This window comes from Hyla sarda, chromosome 4, assembly GCF_029499605.1.
Source record: "Hyla sarda isolate aHylSar1 chromosome 4, aHylSar1.hap1, whole genome shotgun sequence".
In the NCBI taxonomy this organism is placed as follows: domain Eukaryota; kingdom Metazoa; phylum Chordata; class Amphibia; order Anura; family Hylidae; genus Hyla; species Hyla sarda.
This window is the reverse complement of record NC_079192.1, coordinates 92,130,023-92,150,213: the sequence shown is the minus strand read 5'-3', so window position 1 is coordinate 92,150,213 and position 20,191 is coordinate 92,130,023. Positions and strand designations below refer to the sequence as shown.

The following is a 20,191-nucleotide window of genomic DNA, read 5'->3' as shown; positions in this document are numbered from 1 at the left end:
GCTAAGAGGGCCCGGCCACATGTTTAGCAAAAAAAAAAGGTCTGCGCCCAAAAAAAAACAAAAGGGGGACAGTTTGCAGCGACCCTGTAGGGCCGGGGTCATGCAGCTAAAGGTGCTGCGGACCTGCAGGCACCTACAGATGGTACGCTGAAAAAAAAAAGACTGTGCCCCCCAAAAAAAACGCGGGGGGCAGACCGTAGTGACCCTGTAGGGCTGGGGTCATGCAGCTAAAGGTGCTACGGACTCACAGACACCTACAGACAGTACGCCAAAAAAAATAATCTTTTTTTTAACTCCTAACTGTCCCTACCTAATCTACACTGTCCTTGACTGATTTCTGTGCCTAGGGGCCACAGAAAGGGGGGGGGGGCACTTTTTAACACTTTTTTAACACTGAGAGGGGAGCCGGCAGCACGGGGCTCCGTCCTGCTCACCAGCTTACAGATGTGTGGTGGGCAGAACGGAGCAACATGCTCCCTTACCCACCACCTCAACACTGCCACCTCCCAGTACTGTACGGATGTTGATTGGTGGTGTATATTACACCACCGATCATCATCCTTATGTGGGTCATCGGGTCACACATGACCAAGATAACCCGGAATCACTGCAGATCGCAGGTTAGTTAGATATGGGGGATCCTCAGGACCCCCCTCATCGATGTGCCGGGATGCCTGCTAAATGATTTCAGCAGGCATCCTGGTCCGGTCCTCAACCGGCTAGCGACGGGGACCCACGAGCGTACCCATACACCCTCAGTCCTTAAGGGGTTAAAAATGAAAGAAACAATCTGATTATAAGCAACTGGTCAACTTTTCCTCTGCACAGGTATTGATAAATCTCACTATTATGGACTTTTAAACTGCACCTCCTTTTGATTATAATATTGGGGACAACGTTACTTTAAGGAGGAAGCTGTTGTAGGGATTTACCTGTAGAAATCATTCATGAAAGGTGATTTATGCTGAGGGGGGATTTGAGTTAGACAGAAACCTGAAACAAAAAAAATCTAAAGGCTGCCTGGTGATGCTGGGAGTTGTAGTTTTATAAAAGCTGGAGGTCCACAGTTTGGGGGCCAATGATACACATTGCACAGTTGGTGCCGCAGTCAGTCACTGGTCTTTGCAGTCATGTGAGGCAGGAAATGACCTGATGGGCTGCAGTGTCATGTGACCAATATCTGTGACATCACAGCCGCGGAATTTGTAGCATAGCAGTGCACAAGTGACAAGGTATGTAGGAAGAGCAATGTTTCTGTGTTTGTTCCCCTCGACCCCTTTTTTAGGTATGTTCCAGCCTGTGCTTTTTTCGTGGGATATGTAGCTGATGGTGGGGGTCAGGGGTTGTCAAGCCACTGTACAGGGCCCTGTTCTGGAGATAGGGGAGGGTCCCAGAAGTCAGACTTCTCCCTCCCATGATCAGACATGTATCCTCTAGGGCAGCGGACTAGGGGATATGTTTTTAGGGTCTGGAAAACCCCTCAAGGTCTATTCACACGCACAGTATCCTCCACATATTTGATACACAGGATTTGAAGCTGCAGAGTTGTAGCTGTCTTCAGTCATTTAGTTTACTTTGAAATCTGCAGCATAAAATATGCGCAGGATACTGTACGTGTGAAGACACCCTTAAAGATTATTTTCTCAAGTGAGATTTTTGTAGCAAATTTAATGTCTATTAGGCAGATTTATCAAAATCTGTGCAGAGGTAAAGTTGACCAGTATTCCATAGCAACTAATTCTTTCATTTTTATAAAGGCCTCTGAAGAATAAAAGAAGCGATCTGACTGGTTGCTAGGGGGCAACTGGTCAAGTTCACCTCTGCACAGGTTTGGCTAAATCTCCCCAACTGTGTGTATTTATATTTTGGGGAAATCAGTAAGACACTGGGTTTGGTTGGGATTTTGTTGACAACCCATGTATGAAGCACCCAGATGTTTTCAATAATTGTATATTTGAACAAATTTATTGATTTTTAATTATACTTGACCCCTTAAGGACACAGTCAATTTTCATTTCAACATTTTTATTTTTCAGCCCATATAAGGGCTTGTATTATTTGCATGACAAATTGTACTGTGCAATGACACCTTTCATTTTACCATAAAATGTGCAGTAAAAATATTGTTTTGTGTGTGGTGGGGAGGGGGATTGCGGTCAGATTTTTCACAGGTTGATGTGATTTAAATCTATTTCCAATATATTAATGGCAGCTTCTGTTTAGTTTCAGGTGCATGGTAGATATTTAGTTTCAGGTGCATTGTGGATAAAAATGGCGCAAGAGAGAAACAATAATCAGGCTCCTCTACTTTGTTCTAACGATTGTGGCTTCTATGGTAATCCACGCACCAATGGACTCTGCTCCGTCTGCTACAAAGAATTTCTTCTACAAAGACAGTACAGCAGCAGCACTGGCAGAAATAGTCCTCTAAGTAAGACTGTACAGTAATCATGTGCAATAGTTCCAGCTCCTTGTATAGTATGTTGCTCTTTCGATAACCAATATATTTATATATATTTTGTTTCTTATTCAGTGGTGTCAGTTGGAAGTGGGGTGGAGGCTTCCGCTCCAAAGGTGGATGAACAAACAGAGTCTGTGGCTCCACAGACACAAGACAGGTAAGTACATTTCCAAAGTAGAACATGTGTAATTCTAATACTCCCAGCATCCCACTTATTTTCTTGGTATTCCTTTTATCCCAGTTAGTACATTGTAGGTCTGTTTAGGTGGTACTGTACATTTGGTCCTTGCCCCATAGATGTTGTCCACCTGCGTTTTTTATCATAAATTCATATTGTGTTTTTCTTTCTGCCAGTTCTCTTCCCCAACCAGAATCAGCCTCGTCTTCACAAGGGGAAACCCCAGACGGCAGAATTACTAAATCGGAGAAGGCACTAGGTTAGTCCTGTATTCTTTTTCAGTGCCAAATGCTTTGTGTCCTTTTTTGAGCTTATGTGTGATATATATAGCATGCAACAATATTTAACATTCCTCGGAATAGATGCTTTTAAACATTTTTCAGGATTATGGTAGGGTCATAAATAGTGTATATGTTGTGAATTTCATACTGCAGGAAATCCGCCAGGCCGCACGAAATACAAGTCTTCCCCTCCACAGCCCTGTGTGAGGTTTGGAGGTTGGCCCGCGTGTCACATTCACTGTGCACATAAGGCTGCGGCAGAGAAGCCCTGTGTGTCTACTAATAGTAAAATACGTATACTAATACTAATATTTCCAGCTGCCTAGAAGATTTCCTGCAGTGTGAAATATGCAGCGTATACTCTACATGTGACCTACCCTAAAGTTGCAATATCTTACTGATAATGAAATTTTTCAAAATTAATATTAAAGGGATTATCCCAAAATGTTTAGATATTGCCTATTCACAGAACAGACGTTAGACAGTGATGTTGGTAAGTGATTATTTGCTTTGGCAGGATTTTATCCTTGTACAGGGCAGAGATGTGATGACGAGACATTTTGCATATTTATAATTAATGTTTTCTGTAGCTGCAGCTTCATATAGTGCCCACAATTCTTCAAAAGGACAAAGGCGCTCCTCAGAGAAGGCCAAAGTTAAGAAGACAATCCGTTGCCACATGTGTCACAAAAATGTTGGACTGAAAGGTCTGTACTGAACACCATCGTGTGTGGTCAATGAGGGTGTTGTTCAGCTTTATGTTGTCTGCTGTTAGGTTGTCATTGAGATATAACTGTTCTTGCTGATGTCATGGCCCCTGACCACCAAAATGTAATAGAAACCTGATATAATACAAAAACAGAGTAAAAATACCCTAGACCTAGATTTTCATCATTTTTTCGTAGAAGGGGGAGGTGTTAGTTTTTTGCCCATACAGCCCCCAGCAATGCACTGCAGCTGTGGCTTGAGATGTCCAGATCTGAGGAGCAATTGTGGAGTCCTAGTACAAACAATTGTATCTTGTCTGACTATTGTTTCCACAAGTCGCTATGATTAATATCTATTTCCAATATATTAATGGCAACTTCTGTTCCCTTTGGCTTCAGATGCATTGTGGATAAAAATGGCACTAGAGAGAAACCATAATCTGGCTCCTCTATTTGGCTCTAACGGCTGTGGCTTCTATGGGGATCCACGCACCAATGGACTATGCCCCCTCTGCTACATAGGACTTCTACAAAGACAGTACAGCAGCAATGGCAGAAATAGTCCTCCAGGTAACAATGTGAAGTAATCCTGTGTAATAGTTCCAGCTCCCTGTATAGTATATCGCTCCATCGATAACCCATATTTATATATTTTGTTTCTTATTCAGTGGTGTCAGTGGGAAGTGGGGTGGAGGCTTCCGCTCCACATCATGTAGTCAGTTCACAGATGGATGAACAGACAGAGTCTGTGTCTACACAGACGCAAGACAGGTAAGTACATTCCCAGAGTAGAACATGTGCAATTTCAATAAATGCTCCCAGCTCCCACCATATTTTGGTGATATTGCTTATATCCCAGTTAGTACATTGTAGGTCTTTGTAGGTGTAGCGTACATTTGGTCCTTGCTCCATAGATTTGTTCACCAATGTTTTTGAAGTCATATATTCATATTGTTTTTTTCTGCCTGCCAGTTCTCTTTCCAAGCCAGGTTCGGCCCCAGATGGCATGACTGCTGAATATGGACAATTACTAGGTAAGTCCTTTATTCTTTTTCAGCTTTTGTGTGACATATATATATATATATATATATATATATATAGTGAGTATTATTAAAGAGATTACCCCAAGATGTTACCATTTTGCCTATTCACAGGGCTGGTCATAAGTATTTGGTCCCTTGAATGAAAGGAATGGCAGCGGGAATGTTTGACCACCGTTCCTTTCACTTCCTATGGGAATGCTTGAAGGTAGCGGAGCACTGTCCTCAGCTTCCTTACTACCATAGTGAGTGAATAAAACTTTGGCAAGTGTGTTTGCTCCTGTTCCATTATCATAAAGAACAAGGAATCCCTGTTCGTGTAATCTTTTGAGATCTCGTAGGTCACATCCCCATGAATCAGATATTTATCACTGTGGATAGGTCATAAGACATTTTAGATAACCCCTTTTAGATTTAGGTGTTTTATGATGTGTCACCCAAACACAGGAACCTCAATAACAGGCTAGAAGTCTTTTGGAACATATTTGCATGATCTTGTTAGTGTTGGGGAAGAAAGGATTTTTAGAAGTGTCATGTATATAAATTGGGGTGTAGTTTTTGCTCTAAAACTGGGGATTTACTTAAAACTAGCTATCGAAGGTGTTGCTATTGGATATTCCAGATTGCAGACTCTCAGAAAAGGGTTTTATTTTTCCAATCGCAGAAAATAATGGAGTTCAGCGCGGTGTGTTACAAGAAGGGTCAAGAAGGGGTAAGAGAAAGCATAGTGAAAAAGAACAGACGTTACACAGTGATGATGGTAAGTGATTATTTGCTTTGGTGGGATTTTATCAATGTACAGGGGAGAGATGTGATGGGAGCCATTTTGTGTAATTATAATTCATGTTTTCTGTAGCTGCAGCTTCATATAGTGCCCAGAATTGTTCAGAAGGACAAGACTGTCCCCCACAGAAGGCCAAAATCAAAAAGACAAACCGTTGCCATGAGTGCCGCAAAAAAGTTGGACTTACAGGTCTGTATTGAACACTGTTGTGTGTGGTCAATGAGAGTGTAGCTAAGCTTAAAGGGGTACTCCCCTGGAAAACATTTTGTTTTTAAATCACCTGGTATCAGAAAGTTAAACAGATTTGTAAATTACTTCTATGAAAAAATCTTAATCCTTCCAGTACTTATCAGCTGCTGTATGTTCCACAGGAAGTTATTTTCCTTTTGAATTTCCTTACTGTCTGACCACAGTGCTCTCTGCTGACACTGCTGCTGTCCATTTTAGGAATTTTCCGGAGCAGGATAGGTTTGCTATAGGGATTTGGACTGTTCCTAAAATGGACAGAGGTGTCAGCAGAGAGCACTGTGGTCGGTCAGAGAGTAAAGAAATTAAAAAAAAAAAGAATTTCCTGTGGAACATACAGCAGCTTATAAGTACTGGAAGAATTAAGATTTTTAAATAGAAGTAATTTACAAATCTGTTCAACTTTCTGGCACTAGTTGATTAAAAGACAATGTTTTACATTGGGAGTGTGGAATATGAACTCTGAATCCTTTTGCCCTCAAATTTAGGTTTCCACCTCAAGGCATTTGGAATCCTTAAAGGGTATATTCACACAGAAAAACAACAGCGGATTTCATGTTGTTAAATCAATACAAATAAATAGGTGAACACAACTTCAAATCTACAGCATATACTGTATGTGTGAATACACCCCTAAAGGCGTAGTCCAGTACCATAAATTACTTAAAATTACACTGGACACATAAAAATAAGTGAAACTCCCCTACTTCTCAGCCCCTGTTCCAGCTCCTTTCGGCCCACTGCTCTTCACCACTGTTTCTGTTCCTGAGACGAGTTTTCTCAGCAGGACCTACCAGTCGCTGGTTTTGCCGGCTGAGACAACCCCTAGATTGGAAGCTTGTTACGTACAACAGAGTGGGTGTATATAGGGGAATAGGTACAGTTTGTAAAAACTCATGTTTTAGTTTCCAGGCATTTTCAATGTTGTGCAAATGACCTTGGTTGCTATGTTGTTTTTTCCTAGGATGAGATGTGTTTATAAAGTCACTGTTGTCTATTATTATTATGTACTTTTCTCTAGCCATTGAGTGCCGATGTGGAGATATATTCTGTGGAATACACCGATACTCTGACAGGCACAGTTGCTCTTATGACTATAAAGCTGAAGCAGCTGAAAAAATAAGAAAAGAAAACCCCGTTGTAGTCGGGGAGAAGATCCGGAAAATTTGAAAGTGAGCTACAGTCTGTGTCCTGGATGACACCTGCATTATGGTGTGGACTGTTGTGGGGATAACATGTCATACAACCCACCTGTATCATCTTGACTCTACATCCAGGGATACAGTTCTTTCTTCACCATCTTTCTGCCACTTTTCATATTATTATTTTCCTGGAAAAAAAATAAAAATAAAATAAACTATAAAAACTCTATAAACAGCCTCCAGTTTGTATCCATACTGTGCACGACTGTTTGAGGATGTGAGGATGTGATGGTTTACAATATACTCTCTGGATGTGGCTTGTTGTTATATCTCTGTGATCAGATTTTGGTGGCTTCTGGTAGTGATGTCTTGCCTGCACAAGGCAGTACTAGATATGAAAAGGGAAGGGCTCCGTACAAGTCTGAAAGGCTGGTGCCGTAAAACTGAGCATTTATGTCAATGGCTTTCAGTTTGCTTCTGGCCGTTCAACATTATAAATTTAAACTTTTAAGTTTTGTTTAATTTTTATAGTAGACTAGATGAGTACCCGGCATTACCCGTTTTTTCCTACCTAATCCTTGTGGGGGAGGAAAAGCATCAAAGAAGGAAGCTTTTGTCCTTATACCCCATCCTCATATCCTGTCCTTACATCTCAATCTTATATCCAGTCCTCATATCCTGACCTCACACCCCGTCCTCATATCCTGACCTCACACCCTGTCCTCATATCCCATCCTCACATTCATCTTCACATCCCATCCTCACATCCCATCCTCATATCCTGTCCTCATATGCTGACCTTTTATCCTGTTTGCATATATCATCCTCATATGCCATCCTTATATCCCGTCCTCTGGTGGGCTGAGTTGTGATGAAGATATTGTAATCTGAAAATAGAAGGGGGTGTGGCTTTATGGAAGTGGGCATGATTTGCCAGCCAGATCATACAGAGAAGGGTAGAAAATAAAATGGTTGTGGTTTTATAGGGTGGGCGTGGTTTTGTGAGGCGGGGCGTGGCATGCGGGGAGGGTGTGGCTTGCAAGCCAGACTGACACACTCATCAGGAAATAAAGAGAGAAGCTTGTGGAGTAAGTTACCAGAAGCCACATAGACTTGTATGGGACTTGAAACAAAAACCTCATCCTTCTTGTAAGGAAGTAGGTTAGGGTTAATTGAACTATCCTATATTTTTATTTAACATATAAGTAATATGTGTACTATGTCTTATTGAAATAGAATATATATATATATATATATTCTATGTTTTAAGGCTGATTTATTAGCCTGTATTTGTGGGAGGGGCGGGATTTCGCTATAAGAACCCGCGGCAGTACCTGCACTTGATGCCGTGGGTTCGTCACTTGATGTCAGCAAGTCAGCTGACCGGGAGTAGGATGTAGCATTAGTGTGGGTGGTGAGCATGCCTGTCGGGGCTCCTGGTCCGGCAACTTACAACTACGGGTGGTGAGTATGCGGCGCTGCGGAGACCGGGAGCCGGGGCAACTACATGTTACAAGCATATTCCACATTGAAGTTGCCACCGGGCGGGACTTCACTACACCGGGTCTTCAGTACACGAGGAGTGCTCTTATCATAAATGCCCCATAACCCATCCCGGTGTCTTCACTGGGTCATTTGGGGAAGCTGCTACGGTCGTTCAGGGTGTTTACTCCCAGGAGCCGCTTTCTCACGCACAGGGGACATGTTTTCAATGATCTATGGGGCATTGTGAGTTTATAATTGTTGATTATCTGTACAGCATACTCCGATCACAGGTTTACATTTAAATCCGGGGTGCAGTCACTTTGTGCTATGTGAATCGGAGTAGCACAGGGGATTGCAGTCTCATGAGTTCGGGGGTCTCCTAATCTTTTGGTATACATTAGTCGTCAGTAGCTAGCACACACACACACACATACAAGAATATATATATATATATATACATATATATATATATATTTATACAAATTCCTACAAATTGCTCTATAAGTACGCTCATATAGTCATTCTGTGCACACATTCCTTCCACATAGACGGTAATGTAGTCGGGCACACGCTTCATTATTCTACGCATATGGTCATATAGTTGTCGGTGTACACGCTCTTATAATTTAATCTACATACACGGTCATATAGTTGGTACGTGCATATAGTTGTTTTGTGCATACTCATATAATTTGTTCGCTCCAATAATTTATTCTGCGCATACGGCCATATAATTGTTCCGTGCACATGCCCTCATAGTTGCTGTACACATGTTCGTAGCATTCATACTATACACACGTTTGTAGGATTTCTACTGTACACACGCTCGTAGGATTCATGCTGTACACATGCTTGTGGCTTTTATACTGTTCACTTGCTTGTAGGATTTATACTGTACTTGCGCTTGTGCATGCTTTTATGATTCATGCTTGTAGCATTTATACTGTACACATGCTTGTACATGCTTGTAGGATTTATGCTGTACACACTTGTAGGATTTATGCTGTACACACATTTGTAGGATTTATGCCGTACACACACTGGTAGGATATGCTGTACACACGCTTGTTGGATTCATACGCCACACACGTTAGGATTATACTGTACATTCGCTTGTAGCATTTATACTGTACACTCGCTCGCAGTATTTATACTGTACCCACGCTTGGACACGCTTGAAGGATTTATATTGTACACGTGCTTGTTGGATTTATACTGTACACGCTTGTAGGTTTCATACGGTACATATGTTTGTAGCATCCATTCTGTACATTCACTTGTAGGTTTTATACTGTATACACGCTTGTACACGCAGGATTCATATTACACACGCGCTTGTAGGATTCATCCTGTACACGCGCTCGTAGGAATTGTACTGTACACACGTTTGTAGATTTATAGGTTTCTCAAGCTCATAGGATTTATACTGTACATGCTTGTTGGGTTGAATTATATGTGTGTTCGTGGGAATCATGCTGTGCGGGCGCGCGTGACATGTGTGTGGTACGTTCGCTGCGGGTTTGTGAGGTTCGCGCGCTCGCAGCGTTTGTGCCGCGCACATGCTCGGACAGCGCATGGGGTGTTGCCCTGTGCGCAGGTACGTGGTCTTAATAGTTACTACATGCATGCATATTCTTTGTCATTGGTTGTGATTGGCCACATGTGCGTTCGCTTTGGTGGTGCATACGCGCATAGTTGGCCTGAATATAGGGTCATCTAGTTTGGTATATAGGCAGGGAGATACATGGTGTAGTTGTTACTGACATGTCTTCAGAAAAATAACTCGTCACACAGGTGGTGTATACCCATTATCCCTGCCAGGCCTGCAGGGGGGGTACGTTGCATTATTGTTACTGACACGCCTTCAGCACAACAATAACACGACACATAGGTGGTGTATACCCATTATACCTGCCACGTCTGCAGGGGGATACATTGCATAGTTGTTGTTACTGACACATCTTCAGAGCAACGACATTACGACACATAGGTGGCTTATACCAGTTATGCCTGCCACGTCTGCAGGGGGGTACGTCGCATAGTTGTTGTTACTGACACGCCTTCAGAACAAAAATAACAAGACAGATAGGTGGTGTATACCCATTATACCTGCCACGTCTGCAGGGGGATACATTGCATAGTTGTTGTTACTGACACGTCTTCAAAGCAATGACATTACGACACATAGGTGGTGTACACTAGGGATCGACCGATATTGTTTTTTTAGGGCCGATACCGATAATCGGTGGAGGTTCGGGCCGATAGCCGATAACTTATACCGATATTCCGATATAAGTTATCGACTATTTATCCCCCCGCGACACCGCTTCAGATCATTGATTTAAAGCGGGCGCTTTAAATCAATGCACTGCAGTGGATTTTGCGGTGCCATATGCCACCGCCGCCACCACCCGCTTCTCTCCCCCTACCTGTCAGGGTGGTCCGGGCCATCCATCCTTCCTGTAGTGTCCGGCGGCATTCCAGGTGGAGGGTGAACCGGTCCAGGCTGTCCTTCTTCTCCGGGGGTGCTCTTCTCCACTCCGGGCAGGCTCTGGCCTAGTAACGCAGCATAGACGCCGCTGCGCAATGACGCCCATGCACAGCGACGCACCTGACGTCACGGCGTAGCGGCGTCTATGCAGTGTACTAGGCCGGAGCCTACCCGGAGTGGAGAAGAGCACCCCCGGAGAAGAAGGACAGACCGGACCAGTTCACCCTCCACCCGGAATGCCGCCGGACACTACAGGAAGGATGGATGGTCCGGACCACACCCATTACGGGTACGTTTAATTTTTTTTTATTGACTCGGAGGGTGGGGGAGGGGCCCGACCGGTATAGCGGTATGGGCAAAAATCCATACCGTGGGAGAAAAAAAAACGGTATCCGGTTCATACCGGTATACCGCTCAGCACTACGGTGGGGGGTGCGACGCGATGCGGTGGGTCAGGGGGGAGCTCGCGGTGTGGTGCGGCGGGTCGGGGGGTGGTCGCGGTACGGGCGGTACGGGGGGCGGGGCATTATCGGCTTATCGGCAAGGTAATTGCCGTTACAGATAATGTCCAAAATCGTGATTATCGGCCGATAATATCGGCCATACCGATAATCGATCGATCCCTAGTGTATACCCAATATACCTGCCACGTCTGCAGGGGGATACATTGCATAGTTGTTGTTACTGACACGTCTTCAGAGCAACGACATTACGACACATAGGTGGTGTATACCCATTATACCTGCCACGTCTGCAGGCGGATACATTGCATAGTTGTTGTTATTGACATGTCTTCAGAGCAACAATAACACGACACATAGGTGGTGTATACCCATTATGCCTGCTATGTCTGCAGGGCATTACATTGCACAATTGTTGTTACTGACATGCCTTCAGAGCAATGACGTTACAACACTCAGGTTGTGTATACCCATTATATCTGCCATGTCTGCAGGGGGATACATGGCATAATTGTTGTTACTGACACGCCTTCAGAGCAACAACATTAAGACACATAAGCGGTGATATTCTCATTATTCCTGACTGTGTGGATAAGTTGCTCTGTGTATCTGTTTATATAGTTTGTTCAGTGCATATGCTCGCTTATGTAGTTTTTTCTAGCCACACATTCATAGTCTGTTCGGTGTACGCGCTCAAAGCTTTATACATACGCCCATATAGTTTTGACTGTGTATACGGTCGTGAGTTGTTTAAGCATGTGGTTGTGGTGTTAGTGAGGTGCATCTGGCCTTGATGATTATGCCGGGCTCACGTTTATATTTTATGGTCTGCGTGTGGATCAAGAAGTCATGCAAGGCATATATTTTTGGGGCAGGATTGTTCTATTCGGTATAGATTCAGAGGTTCATTAGGTACATGTTTCATGATATTTTGTTGTGCTATGTTACGATATTTAGACCATACACATGGCTTTGGACGAATCTGCACGGATAATTCTGTGGGTTACCATTTTATTAACATTGAGTCGTGCATACGAAAATATAGCTCAGGTTAGGTTTATTACTTGCCAAGTCAACAGGTCAAGCAGGGTTACGACCTGTCTCAGCTTCAGGTTGATGTCGATACTAATAGTTATGTACATTGGTTGAGGCTTTTAAATTCGGCTAGATCAATCACATCTACAGGTCAGTCCGGGTACAACCTGACACGACTTCAGGTTGGCGACTATGTCATCATATGTTGTGTTCTTCAGTTGTGGGGTTGTGCACAGGGAGATAGCTTTATTTTCCATTGTGAATTGTCACGTCTATAGGTCAATCATGGTCACAACCTATCTCGGTTTCAGGTTGACATCGATACTAGTAGTCATATATGTTGGTTGAGGCTTTAATTTGGCTAGATCAGTCACATCTGCAGGTCAGTCTGGGTACAACCTGACACGACTTTGGGTTGGCGATAATATTTTGTATACATTGTGTTTTTTCAGCAGCTGGGTTATGCTACAGGGATAACTTTATGTTTCCATTGTTAATTGCCACGTCTATAGGTATATTATGGTTACGACCTGTTTTGGTTCAGGGTGACAGTCATACTGTTAGTTACAGATTTGGTTGAGTCTTTCATTCATGTTTCGGCCTGTCTCATCTACAGGTTGGTTCAGTTGCGACCTGACATGACTTCAGGACGGCGGCAACGTCATCATGTGTCCATATGTTTACTTAGCATTAGGGACATAGCTTGGTTCTATTTGGTTGGTTTTGTTTGTCTTGACTTAGGTTGACGATGATAGTAATCACATGTTGGTTGAGTCTCATCATCATGTTGCTGCATAAGTGGTTTCATTACCGTTAATGTTCACAGGTTGGTTACAGTGGTAACCTGACACAGGTTTAGGTTGGTGATTACGTAGTCTTTTGTATATACACGTTGTTAGCACTTGGAGCTGTGTATAAGGGCATAGGGTTGTTTTCTGTTGGGACTTTTCACGTCCGCAGCTCACTGAGAGCTTCCAACATGTAGCCTAGAATACTTTCACGATATTTTACATTAGATACTTAGAGGATGTCTCATGTGCCATTTTATTCCTATTTGCATTTATCGGGTTTTTATCGGGTTTTGCCACTCTTCTTTGCATCCAACATAATTCTATCAAAGTATATCTGTCAGGTATCCAGCATAATATCATGTGGCCTTGCTCTGTCTGGGCGTCATTGTTTGCATTCCATGCCATCAAATTTGCCCTGGTGAGTGCGCAAGAGGGAGGTTCGCAAGCCCTCTAGCCCATCAGCTCTGGCAGTTGGCTTAGTTGGTTGGTTAGTTAGTTGACGCTTTGGGTAGTTCCCCATTGGGACATCAGGACAGCTTAACATTAGAGGCTGCGTTGTCCTTCAGTTGTCATGGTTTCCTAAGGTTTAGGGGATTACATGCAGGTGCATGGCCGTAGTTACAATAACTTTGCAGGGATGCAAATAATTACGTATTGATATTGTATAGCAGATGAATGTTATTGTCAGGTTATCATCATTCGGTATTCTCCCGAGTCCCACGAGTGATGCTCAGCTCGAGTATTGCAATCTTCGCTTCCACATGTCAAGGATCCAATGGCATCAGCCTCTGCCATTGTTAGGGGGTGGCACTCACTGCTAAGTTGTTTGTCAAACATGTACGTATTCTTGTTAAATACTTTATAGCGATCTGTCCATTCCCGTAGCATTGAGGCTGCTGCACCGACGTCACATCATGGTGTGCCCTCGTACGTGGTTAGGAAATAGGGGTGCTGGGAAGTCAGTACTACGTGCACTATACCCCCATTCCATAGTAAGTATTGCACAATGCATTTCAGTCATTGGTCACGGGGTTATTGCGTGGGTTAATAACGCTTTGTTCTCATTATGAGTTTTGCCCTCTATTTTTCAGGTGTACTCTACATGGCAGTATATGGCATAACTCAGACAGCCATGATAGGTTACAGGATGTAGTAGGGAATAGGAGTTTAGATAGAGGTTAGTTAGGTAGGCTCGCTATACGATTGAGCACCGACCACAAGTTTTAGGGCTGATTTATTAGCCTGTATTTGTGGGAGGGGCGGGATTTTGCTATAAGAACCCGCGGCAGTACCTGCGCTTGACGCCACGGGTTCGTCACGTCCCACCCAACCCTCCCTCAATATCATTCTCAGTTCGTGACTATCATTACACATCAGGGTATGCCCTCTATTTTTCACGTGTACGCCTACGCGGCAGTATATAGCATAACTCTGACTGCCTAGATAGGTTACAGGATGTAGTAGGGAATAGGAGTTTAGTTAGAGGTTAGTTAGGTAGGCTCGCTATACGATTGAGCACCGACCACAAATATATATATACTAGCTGAGTACCCGGCTCTGCCTGGTTTTTCCTACCTAATTCTTGTGGGGAGGAAAAGCAACAGAGGAGGAAGTTTTTGTTCTCATATCCCACCCTTAAATCCTGACCCCATATCCCCTCCTCATATTCCGACCTCATTTCCTTTCCTCATATTTTGTCCTCATATCTCGACCTCATATCCCGTCCTTATATCCAGTCCACACATCCCCACCTCATATTCCATCCCTATATCCCGTCCCCATTTTTACCTCCTCATATCCCATCCCCATAACCCGTCCTCATATCCGAACCCATATCTCATCCCCATATCCCAACCTCATATCCCGTCCCATATCTCATCCTCATATCTGACCTCATATCTAGTCTTCATATCCCAACCTCAAATCCTGTCCTCATATCCGACCTCATATCCCGTCCCCAGATCCCAACCTCATATCCCAACCTCATCCCGCCCCCAAATCTCAACCTCTTATCCAGTCTTCATATCCCCCGTATCCCGACCGCATATCCTGACCTCATATCCCGTCCCCATATCCTTTCCTTATATCTAATCCTCATTTATAATCCTCATATCCCATCCTCGGGTGGGGCTGAGTTGTGATGAAGATATTGTAAGCTGAAAATAAAAGGGGTGTGGGCGGGGTTATAGGAGAACATGTTCCCCAAAATTTGTAACCCCACCTCTTCTGAGTATGGAAATACCCCATGTGTGGAAGCCCTTAGGAAGCCCTTATGGTGCCAGGACAGCAAAAAATAAATAAATAAATAAACACATGGCATACTGTTTTGGAAACTACACCCCTCAAGGAATGTAACAAGGGGCACAGTGAGCCTTAACACCCCACAGGTGCTTGACAAATTTCCGCTAAAGTTGGAAGTGAAAATGAAAAATTAGATTTTTTTTACTAAAATGCTGGTGTTACCCCACATTTTCTATTTTCACATGGGGTAATTGGAGCAGAACAGTGGACCTCACCACATGTGACCCCATTTTTGAAACTACACCCCTCACAGAATTTACACCCCACTGGCGTTTGACAGATCTTTGGAACAGTGAGCTGTGCAAATGTCTGTCAGACACCTGTGGGGTGTAAATGCTCACTGCACCCCTTATTACATTACGTGAGGGGTGTAGTTTCCAAAATGGGGTCACATGTGGACGGGGGTCCACTGTTCTGGCACTATGGGGGCTTTGTAAACACATATGGCCTTCAATTTCGGACACATTCTCTCTCCAAAAGCCCAATGGCACTCCTTCTCTTCTGAGCATTGTAGTTTGCCCGCAAAGCACTTTACATCCACATATGGGGTATATTCTTACTCAGAAGAAATGGTGCTACAAATTTTGGGGGGCTTTTTTCCTATTCTCCCTTGTAAAAATGAAATATTTTGGGTAACACCAGCACTTTTGTGAAATTATTATTATTTTTTTTCATTTTAATTTTTTTCATTTTCACATCCAACTTTTCACATCCAACTTAACGTAAATTCGTCAAACACCTGTGGGATGTTAAGGCTCACTATATCCCTTTATACATTCTGTGAAGGGTGTAGTTTCCAAAAATGGGTCACATCTGGGTATTTATTGTTTTGTGTTTATGTCAGAAAAGCTATAAAATCAGCAACCCTTGTGTAAATCACCAATTTAGACCTCAAATGTACATAGCACGCTCTCACTTCTGAGCTTTGTTGTGTGCCCGCAGAGCACTTTACACCCACATATTGGTATTTCTGTTCTGTAAAATTGTGTTACAAATTTTGGGGGTCTTTTTTCCTTTTACCGCTTGTGAAAGTTGGGGCAACACCAGCATGTTAGTGTAAAAATTATTATTTTTTACACTAACATGCTGTTGTAGACCCCAACTTTACCTTTTCATAAGGGGTAAAAGGAGAAAAATCCCCCAAAAAATTGTAACACAATTTCTCCCGAGTACGGGGATACCCCATATGTGGCCCTAAACTATTTCCTTGAAATACGACTGGGCTCCGAAGTGAGAGAGCTCCATACGCTTTTGAGGCCTAAATTGGGGACCCCCCCCAGGGGTTTGCACAGGGTGCCGGCTGATAGATGTCAGCAGTCACCCCGTACCGGTCCCCGCCCGGCGAGCGTCGGGGACTGGAATTCCCACGGGCGTACCCATACGCCCTCAGTCCTTAAGGACTTTGAAACGGCAGCATATGGATAGGCCCGGCGTCCTTAACCCCTTAAGGACCAGGCCATTTTACACCTTAAGGACCAGAGCGTTTTTTGCAATTCTGACCACTGTCACTTTAAACATTAATAACTCTGGAATGCTTTTAGTTATCATTCTGATTCCGAGATGGTTTTTTCGTGACATATTCTTCTTTAACTTAGTGGTAAAATTTTATGGTAACTTGCATCCTTTCTTGGTGAAAAATCCCCAAATTTGATGAAAAAAAAGAAAATTTAGCTTTTTTCTAACTTTGAAGCTCTCTGCTTGTAAGGAAAATGGATATTCAAAATAAAAAATTTTTTTGTTCATATATACAATATGTCTACTTTATGTTTGCATCATAAAATTTATGAGTTTTTACTTTTGGAAGACACCAGAGGGCTTCAAAGTTCAGCAGCAATTTTTAAATTTTTCACAAAATTTTCAAACTCGCTATTTTTCATGGACCAGTTCAGGTTTGAAGTGGATTTGAAGGGTCTTCATATTAGAAATACCCCATAAATTACCCCATTATAAAAACTACACCCCCCCCTCGCATGTTCTTGTAGACCCAATTTTTGAATTTTTGCAAGGGGTAAAAAGGAGAAAATTTTTACTTGTATTTGAAACCCAATTCCTCTCGAGTAAGCACATACCTCATACGTCTATGTTAATTGTTCGGCGGGCGCAGTAGAGGGCTCAGAAGGGAAGGAGCGACACATGGTTTTTGGGGGGCATGTCACCTTTAGGAAGCCCCTATGGTGCCGGGACAGCAAAAAAAAAAAACACATGGCATACCATTTTGGAAACTAGACCCCTTGGGGAAGGTAACAAGGGGTAAAGTGAACCTTAATATCCCACAGGTGATTCACGACTTTTGCATATGTAAAAAAAAAAAAAAATTTTACCTAAAATGCTTGGTTTCCCAAAAATTTTACATTTTTAAAAAGGATAATAGCAGAAAATACCCCCCAAAATTTGAAGCCCAATTTCTCCTGATTCAGAAAACACCCCATATGGGGGTGAAAAGTGCTCTGCTGGCTCACTACAGGTCTCAGAAGAGAAGGAGTCACATTTGGCTTTTTGAAAGCAAATTTTGCTCTGGGGGCATGCCGCATTTAGGAAGCCCCTATGGTGCCAGAACAGCAAAAAAAAACACATGGCATACCATTTTGGAAACTATACCCCTCGGGGAACGTTACAAGTGGTAAAGTGAACCTTAATACCCTACAGGTGTTTCACGACTTTTGCATATGTAAAAAAAATATTTTTTTTTTACCTAAAATGCTTGGTTTCCCAAAATTTTTACATTTTTAAAAAGGGTAATAGCAGAAAATACCCCCCAAAATGTTAAGCACAATTTCTCCCGATACAGAAAACACCCCATATGGGGGTGAAAAGTGCTCTGCTGGCGCACTACAGGTCTCAGAAGAGAAGGAGTCACATTTGGCTTTTTGAAAGCGAATTTTGCTCTGGGGGCATGCCGCATTTAGGAAGCCCCTATGGTTCCAGAACAGCAAAAAAAAAACACATGGCATACCATTTTGGAAACAAGACCCCTCTGGGAACATAACAAGGGGTAATGTGAACCTTAATACCCTACAGGTGTTTCACTACTTTTGCATATGTAAAAAAAAAAACATTTTTTTTTACCTAAAATGCTTGTCACGATTCGGCTTACGGGTTGTGGATCCGCTGTGTCAGCGAGGGATTGGCGTGGACCGTGCTAGTGGACCGGTTCTAAGAGGCTACTGGTTTTCACCAGAGCCCGCCGCAAAGCGGGATGGTCTTGCTGCGGCAGTAGCAACCAGGTCGTATCCACTAGCAACGGCTCAACCTCGCTGACTGCTGAGAAGGCGTGGGACAGAAGGACTAGGCAGAGGCAAGGTCAGACGTAGCAGAAGGTCGGGGGCAGGCGGCAAGGTTCGTAGTCAGGATGGATAGCAGAAGTTCAGGTAACACAGGCTTTGGACACACTAAACGCTTTCACTGGCACAAGGCAACAAGATCCGGCAAGGGAGTGCAGGGGCAGTGAGCAGATATAGTCTGGGAGCAGGTGGGAGCCAATTAAGCTAATTGGGCCAGGCACCAATCATTGGTGCACTGGCCCTTTAAGTCTCAGAGAGCTGGCGCGCGCGCGCCCTAGAGAGCGGAGCCGCACGCGCCAGCACAAGACAGCAGGGGACCGGGACGGGTAAGTGACCTGGGATGCGACTCGCGAGCGGGCGCGTCCCGCTGTGCGAATCGCATCCCCGACGGCCATGACAGTGCAGCCCTCCCGGTCAGCGGGACTGACCGGGGCGCTGCAGGGAGAGAGACGCCGTGAGCACTCCGGGGAGGAGCGGGGACCCGGAGCGCTAGGCGTAACAGTACCCCCCCCCCTTAGGTCTCCCCTTTTCTTTGTCCGGTAACTGCCTCCCCTGGGATGAGGACACCGGGAAAGACTGGAGGGTTTCCTCAACGGCAGGCAGTACAGCAGGAGTGGGAATGGGGAGGGAGGGCAGAGGGCGAAGCCTGGCACGGGGCAGTGTGTCACCAGGACGGGGGCCATGAGGAGGCACTGAGGCTTGCCTGACGGGACTGGGAGGGGGGGAGAGGCACTTCCTATGGCAGGCAGAGTCCCAGTTCTTGATCTCCCCGGTGGTCCAATCAAGGGTGGGAGAATGAAGCCGGAGCCAAGGCAGACCGAGGAGGACCTCAGAGGTACAGTTGGGGAGGACGAATAGCTCAATCCTTTCGTGGTGGGGTCCAATACACATCAGGAGGGGTTCTGTGCGGTAACGCACGGTGCAATCCAGTCTGACTCCATTGACCGCGGAAATGTAGAGCGGCTTGACTAGACGGGTCACCGGGATACTGAATTTATTCACAAATGACTCCAAAATAAAATTCCCAGAGGCACCAGAGTCCAAGCAGGCCACGGCTGAGAGGGAGGAGTTGGCTGAAGGAGAAATCCGCACGGGCACCGTGAGACGTGGAGAAGCAGACTTAGAACCAAGAGACGCCACACCCACGTGAGCTGGGTGCGTGCGTGCGTTTCCCAGACGTGGAGGACGGATAGGGCAATCCACCAAGAAATGCTCGGTACTGGCACAGTACAGACAGAGATTTTCTTCCCTACGGCGATTCCTCTCTTCCTGGGTCAGGCGAGACCGATCCACTTGCATGGCCTCCTCGGCGGGAGGCCCAGGCGTAGACTGCAAAGGATGCTGTGGGAGAGGTGCCCAGAGATCTAAGTCTTTTTCCTGGCGGAGCTCTTGGTGTCGCTCAGAAAAACGCATGTCAATGCGGGTAGCCAAATGGATGAGTTCTTGGAGGTTGGCAGGAATCTCTCGTGCGGCCAGCACATCCTTGATGCGACTGGATAGGCCTTTT

The 20,191-nt window shown here is 44.3% G+C and overlaps 2 protein-coding genes across 4 annotated transcripts in view; one reads left to right on the top strand and one right to left on the bottom strand.

The window, feature by feature from the left end:
- The first annotated feature begins 1,174 nt into the window (after positions 1-1,174).
- LOC130368233 (AN1-type zinc finger protein 6-like) lies at positions 1,175-7,020 on the top strand. Of its 3 annotated transcripts, none has more exons than XM_056571547.1 (11): positions 1,175-1,232; positions 2,224-2,431; positions 2,534-2,618; positions 2,816-2,898; positions 3,511-3,627; positions 4,027-4,197; positions 4,296-4,398; positions 4,600-4,661; positions 5,290-5,427; positions 5,524-5,640; positions 6,719-7,020. In XM_056571547.1, the coding sequence occupies exons 2-11, from the start codon at positions 2,272-2,274 to the stop codon at positions 6,865-6,867; spliced, it is 1,185 nt and encodes a 394-aa protein (XP_056427522.1). In that variant the 5' UTR covers positions 1,175-1,232; positions 2,224-2,271; the 3' UTR covers positions 6,868-7,020. The 3 variants fall into 3 exon arrangements, with proteins under 3 accessions (XP_056427522.1, XP_056427523.1, XP_056427524.1); XM_056571548.1 differs by having other exon boundaries at positions 1,229-1,285; positions 5,332-5,427; positions 6,719-7,019; XM_056571549.1 differs by lacking the exon at positions 5,524-5,640 and having other exon boundaries at positions 1,229-1,285; positions 5,332-5,427.
- The window catches only part of ADRA1A (adrenoceptor alpha 1A), a 290,018-nt gene continuing 276,708 nt past the window's right edge, over positions 6,882-20,191 (bottom strand). Inside the window, exon 3 of the mRNA XM_056571545.1 lies at positions 6,882-7,027. Within this exon, the coding sequence (XP_056427520.1) occupies positions 7,020-7,027 (8 nt within the window). The 3' untranslated portion in view covers positions 6,882-7,019. The remainder of the gene's footprint in view (positions 7,028-20,191) is intronic.

What these genes read in the sequence shown, in the direction of transcription:
- LOC130368233 (XM_056571547.1), top strand. Translation starts at nt 2,272, where the DNA reads ATGGCGCAAGAGAGAAACAATAATCAGGCTCCTCTACTTTGTTCTAAC. An exon ending in TGAATATGGACAATTACTAG is followed by an intron (nt 4,662 to 5,289) that starts GTAAGTCCTTTA and finishes TGGATATTCCAG; the next exon opens with ATTGCAGACTCTCAGAAAAG. An exon ending in GACGTTACACAGTGATGATG is followed by an intron (nt 5,428 to 5,523) that starts GTAAGTGATTAT and finishes TGTTTTCTGTAG; the next exon opens with CTGCAGCTTCATATAGTGCC.